The sequence below is a fragment of the Phycomyces blakesleeanus genome (assembly GCF_001638985.1).
Source record: "Phycomyces blakesleeanus NRRL 1555(-) unplaced genomic scaffold PHYBLscaffold_10, whole genome shotgun sequence".
Lineage (NCBI taxonomy): Eukaryota > Fungi > Mucoromycota > Mucoromycetes > Mucorales > Phycomycetaceae > Phycomyces > Phycomyces blakesleeanus.
In genome coordinates this window covers 748,653-754,652 of record NW_017265143.1, presented here as the reverse complement: position 1 = coordinate 754,652, position 6,000 = coordinate 748,653, and the positions used below count along the sequence as shown (strand labels likewise).

At 34.9% G+C, this 6,000-nt stretch overlaps 2 protein-coding genes across 2 annotated transcripts; one reads left to right on the top strand and one right to left on the bottom strand.

Annotated features, from left to right (window-relative positions):
* The first annotated feature begins 962 nt into the window (after nucleotides 1–962).
* On the top strand, nucleotides 963–1,680 carry PHYBLDRAFT_158796 (hypothetical protein). The gene is made up of 2 exons (XM_018433858.1): nucleotides 963–1,211; nucleotides 1,414–1,680. Exons 1-2 carry the CDS (start codon nucleotides 1,032–1,034, stop codon nucleotides 1,663–1,665), a joined length of 432 nt encoding a protein of 143 aa, XP_018291835.1. The 5' UTR covers nucleotides 963–1,031; the 3' UTR covers nucleotides 1,666–1,680.
* A 691-nt stretch (nucleotides 1,681–2,371) lies between these two features.
* Nucleotides 2,372–4,023, bottom strand: PHYBLDRAFT_20429 (hypothetical protein; the record flags this gene model as incomplete). The annotated part of the gene is made up of 5 exons (XM_018439733.1): nucleotides 2,372–2,818; nucleotides 2,873–3,097; nucleotides 3,227–3,461; nucleotides 3,610–3,806; nucleotides 3,910–4,023. The coding sequence occupies 5 exons, from the start codon at nucleotides 4,021–4,023 to the stop codon at nucleotides 2,372–2,374; spliced, it is 1,218 nt and encodes a 405-aa protein (XP_018291834.1).
* Between the last annotated feature and the right edge of the window lie 1,977 nt (nucleotides 4,024–6,000).

The window sequence follows — 6,000 nt, the reverse complement described above, 5'->3', positions numbered from 1 at the left end:
AATATTAATTGGATCACCTTTCTTCTTATTCTTCTTCTTCTAAAAACTTTAAAACTTCAATAATATTCTGGACGGTCAACAATTTGTCCTTAGTTTTTAGTTCTTAGCTGGCTGGCTGGCTTATTTATTTATCAATCTATTTCGGAACCAAGGTATTTGTTTGTTAACTTTTTAGAGATATTAATGTTAGATAAAAAAATTCTTCCAATGTGGAATGGTGTGATTTCCAGGGGGTTTAGGTGGGGGGGGGGGGGGTTGTTAAAGAATGTAAATGTAAAAGATACTTCATATCAATATCAATATCAATATCAGTATCAGTATCAATATACAAGATTTTAAGTTGAATTGAGTTTGACAAGATTTGACAAGCTTTTCCTATGTTTGTACAATGTTAATTTTAATCTGAATACGGAATAAATTTGTTTCCTGTGATCAACTTACCTCGACCTTGCTTTTGCTTTTATTTGCTTATTAATCTTTAAACAAATATATACCAAATAGTTGATATTTCTTTTATCTATCTATTCATTTCAAAAGATTCTTATCCTCAAGAAATATAGTTCAAAATATCAAACTTTTGTTTTTTTTTGTATTATTATTATTATTATTCAGACACATTTTTTTTGGAGGTCTATAATACAAAATATACATATTTATGTCAAATTACTGCTTGAATAATTAATAATTAAAATAATTAAATCTACGAGGTGTATTGGTATATTTTACTTGACTAATTCATAAATAAATTATCTGTGCCCAAGTTTAGAATTACTGTTTTTTTTTAACAAAAATATAGAATTACATACTGATTTAATATGTGGGAATAAAAGAAAGAAAAGAAAAGAAAAAAGGTTAATTCTCGAAATCGTGTGACTGTGATCATGTTCGAAAGTGAAGTTTGAACCCAAAGAACTTCTTGTTCTTCTATCAATCTCTTTCTCTCTCTTTCTCTCTCTCTCTCTATCTCTCTCTATCTCTTTTTATTTCTTTTAAAATCAAGACCAAAAATATTAAGGCTCAAAGAATACTAGATGAGACAGTCATCATTAAGCGAGGAACTCTCTGCCATTTCACATGAATATGATTATGGAATCGTCCCAAAGTCAGCCGCAGTATTCATGAGAGATGAGACGAATGGTATAGGACGATTGGACCTAACTTTGCTTGAAGATGTGATGATTGTTATCGAGGTATCGAACCAAGGTTACAAGGTATACGAGATTACTTTATTTATACTTCTTTTCTTATTTATTTAAATACATAAATAAAATATATTTCTCTTTCATTCTTGAGAGTATTCTCTTTCTTTTTTCTTTGTTTTCTTTACTATACATATAAGAAATAAATACGAAATATGTATGTATGTATGTATGTATGTATGTATGTATGTATCCGTTGCTGTATTGGATCTAGGTTACTTCTGTACTGCCAGCATCTGATGATATTGCATGTAAAAAAGCAGCAAAACAGGTGGAACTGCATGTAGACCAACTGTATGAAACTATGGAGAGTCTCCTTATGAGCCTTTCTCCGATGTTCTGTGAACGATTCCAACAGGTCCTTTTTGAGAAACTCGAGGCTGTTCACAACCAACGCCAAGAACACGAACTGTCAAACACCACTTTTGAACCGAATGATTTCCTCAATTCTCATGACTCCCCCTGATCAAAATTCAATTCCAAAAAAAAATCAATCAATCAAAAAAAAAATTAAAAAAAAGAGAAGAAAAAGAAAACATATACTACACACTGTAACACTGCAAATTTGTGCCTGTCTGTGTGCGTGTGTGCGTGTGTGCGTGCGTGCATATGTGCATACGTGCGTGAGTGCGTGAGTGCATATTTATGTATCTATACGTGTATGCATGTATGTATATGTGTTTACACGTTATTGAATGAAAGAGAAACCCGCTTATTTTCAACCCTTTTTTTCTTCGCATCTTTTACCTCCTTTTTATTTACCTATTCTGGAAATCTATTCTATGAATCCTTTATTTATTTGTTTGTTTGTTTTTCATATATTGTATACCTGTGCCCTTTACCTTTTTATCTATTTATTTATTTACTTTTATATATATTAAATCAGATCAATTATTATTATTATTGGCTTGTAGGCGTTTGGTTGAATTTAGTACAAAATGCTAATATGCTTTTATTATATTTTAGTGAATGTGTTTGTTTTTTTTTTTTGACTTTTTGACTTTGACTTTTTTTTTTCCCCAAAGCCAAATATGTATATATATAAAGAGAGAGAGAGAGAGAGAGAGATATGTGCACAGGTGTAATAATAATAACAAGAGTAGTTGTAGTTGTAGTTGTAGTGGGAGTAAGAAAAATGATTAAAAAGAAAGATATAATGTTTGGACACAATTCTAAAGGAAACTCCAGAGAGTACCACTGAGAGCCATGGAAGATGCAATGGCGATCAGGATATAGTTGAGCGATCTTTCAGCGGGAGAAATGGAGGCTCCGAAGAGTTTTAGGTGACAGATTAGCGGGAAGATGCCGCTGATCATGAAAGAGAAAAAGGCACCAAGGAGAGACATCACCTTGTCAAAACCAGGGATAATGAAGGCCAGAAGAATGATAAACATGCTGACAAGAATCTTGCCTAAGAAGGTTATGATCGGCTCACGCCAAGCTCCCCTGGCACACCATCCCTCGACAGGAGAGTTTCGGAAGAGGAAGATCTGCCAGCTCAGGTTGACCGGGTTTAAGGTAAGGCCGTACTTTGCAATAGGGTTCATTGCAATCAGCCACACAGCAAGGCGGTTGAGGGTCTGGTTGTACTCTGGTACGGCCATAATATTTTGGGTGATCTATTAAGAATATCCAAGTAAATCAGATGTACGTACAGAACACAAGAAACTTACTTCTTGCATCGTCTGGGAGCCAAACATTCTGTATCCACAGGCAGCAACACCAAAGTAGACAATTGTTGTGGCTACGTAGGTCCAATTGACCATGGTGGTATATTTCTTTGGGTTGTCCATATCACGGTAGACTGTGGGAAACACAGCATGGCCTGCGAACCCTGCCATGATGAGGCCAAAACTCAGGGGTACTGTCATCCAATCAGACGGCCAGACCTCGGTGTCCTATAAATAATGATTTTAGAAGTGGTGTGAGTTAATCAGTTGGTTTGTATTCGAGAGTAAGAAATAAACAAGGGATTCTGGTGTAACTTGACCGAAAAGTTGGGAATAATAATAAAAAAAAAAGCTTACTGCTGATTCATGTAAACTTCCGGGTGCGTCTCGCTTTGAGAGACCATCGACAATGATGACAAGAATGATACTGAACGCACTGATGATACCAAGAAGACTTGTGTAGGAAAGGTGACGAACGGGTAAAAAGAGCATGGGTGTGAGAAGGAAGAAGGAAAAAATACGGATCTCGAGGGTGGTGTAGCCCGGGAATAGGGAATCGAGTCCATCACCAAGCAGAACCACAAGAGCCACACTACAAATCAGAGTAACAATATAAAAAAAAATTGTATTATAAATCATTAGTATATCTGTATTGCTTGGACGTCCGAGCGCACAAGCTTATCTTGTCTGATAAAATTTTTACTTTGTATCATTTAAGATATATATATATATCAAATTACCTGCTTGTTATCAGCTCAGTGATAAAGAGCATCGTGACTCCGATTCTGCCCCGAATGCCAAATGCAGCGGCGCCCATGTCACCGTAAGTGTGTGAATCAGGGTCAGCATCCAGGCACTTGGCGAGCAGTTTGGCAGTGTAGTTGGTGAGCCCACAACAGAAAGCAAAGACCATGATACCAATACCCCAACCTGCACACTATAAGAACATTGTCCAAAAAATTAAATTTTTATTATTTATATTATCCAGTTAATAAATTATTTTATTTTAATTAGTTAATTATAATGGTTATCATCATTACCTTGAAACCAAGGGGAAGTGCAAGAATACCGATACCAATCAGAATATTGATCGAATTAAATATCGACTGTGTGTAAGACGACTTGTGGAGACTGGGTGACCCGTGGGGATCCATTCGATAGTCATCAGCAATGGTGGCAATACTTTGGGAAGTCAGGACCTTGTCGAGGTGGGAAAACATCAGAGATGATCTATCATTGGCAGTACCAGAAGAGTCCACGCGAGATACTCTCAATAGAGATCTTCCTTCAGGATCTGTTGATGGGTGTCTATATAGATACACAAAATACATTCAAGTAAGAACCTTTTTTTTTCTTTCTTTCATTCTTTATGTGTATTCTATTGTTCATTTTCACAATCAAAGATCTGTGTTTATATTTGCTTGTTACCTTGAGATGTGGCCAGATGTGATTGAAAACATGTCATCTTCATCATCAAGCTGATAGATAATAATAATGACAATAAGCAATTAAAATCAAACAACCTTTTTGTTTTTGTTTTTATCTCTTTTGGTAGTGATATCAAAAAAGATATATGTGTGTTTGTGTTTTTACTTACAAGAGCAGCAGCCGAGGGAACGGCCAGGTTCTCTGCCAGGTACATCATTGACGTCCTAGAATAGGAGCCCACAAATGACCCGATCCGTTCAGATATAGAGTTGGATGGCATACGCTCCACCAGCAAGTGGTCGTCCTGGGGGGTTGTTCCATAGTTATACGGGTGCTCGTTGGGTGACATTTGAGAGGGATGGAGATTGCGGATCCGAGGAACATCCTCGCCATCGGACACAACTCTCGACAATCGGTTTGGAATGTCCATACCCAAAGAAGAAATTTGATTTGTGTGTATGTATGTATGTGTTTATGGGTTTTTAAGAGATATAAAAAGAAGAATAAGGATATAAAGGCGTATAAGATAAAGAGAGAGAAATAAGAGAAAAAGAAGAGAAGGTTCAAAGGACCAAAGTTTAGGGTTGGGTTTTATTCTCTCTTATTTTTTCACTTCCAAATATATAGGCCTCTTTTCTTGCTTTTGGTGGTCGCTAAAAAGGAAATCAAGGCAACACTCAAGAAGGAGTAACACAGTCCTAAAATACAGATACAAACACAAAAAAATAAAATAGAATAGAATAAAATAATAATTTTTTTTTTATTGTATAAAGAAGTGGGCCAATGTCGGGATTTGTAGGCTGAGTGAAGGTAAAATATATTTATATAGTGTGTTAATATGTGTATTATCTGAATGACTTTTTTTTTTAATAAGAATAATAATAGCAATAACAATACTAAATAATACTTCTTTATTCATTGCTTGGTGATTCTTTGATTAGTTCAAAAAAAGAGAAAGAGATACGATTGGCTATAGAGAAGATTGATAATTTGTGTTTGACAAAAAGGCAGCCAAGCCTCTTTTTTTGGTTTTTTTTCATTACATCAGTCATTGAGTGAGTGAGTGAGTGAGTATAATTTAAATACATGTGTGTAAAATGTATATGAATAAATGTCTACTATACAGTACTACAGCAAACTAATACACACCTGTGATCTGTGATATGTAATCTGCCTACAGACCTACATATCACCCTGGTGTGTCTTGTACTAATAATAACAGTAACAAAAAAAAAAGTACAATGTCCCACCAAGGAGACAATGCCAGAAATTATGTTTCATATTAGGCCCTGTTTTGCAAGAGAAATATACAATAAATAGAATATTAACCGCCCCCTTTATAAAATCCATTGTTGTATTTTAATTTTAATTTTCATTACTTGCACTATCATTGATGTTTAAACCACCGGAAAAATCAAGTACTTTGTATTATCATTAATAATCTATCTTGCTAGTCTATCTCACAATCTCACAATCTGTCAACCTAACTCAAGCTATATTACTTACCTACTTACATACTTGTAGCTGCTTACGTCACAATACATAGACCCTACCTTTCTAATACAACTACTACCACTAATATCATTCTTATTCCTGTAATTTGATTTACTCATTTATTTATACAAATTTTAATAATGCAGAAAAAAAAACATGTCAGCTAGAAAAGCTGCCTCCCAAAATGAATTTATTGAAGCTGTTTGGAC

Bases quoted from the DNA above. Each gene is read 5' to 3' on its own strand.
- PHYBLDRAFT_158796 (XM_018433858.1), top strand. From the start codon at position 1,032: ATGAGACAGTCATCATTAAGCGAGGAACTCTCTGCCATTTCACATGAA. The intron at 1,212-1,413 runs GTATACGAGATT...TATTGGATCTAG, and splicing joins TATCGAACCAAGGTTACAAG to GTTACTTCTGTACTGCCAGC.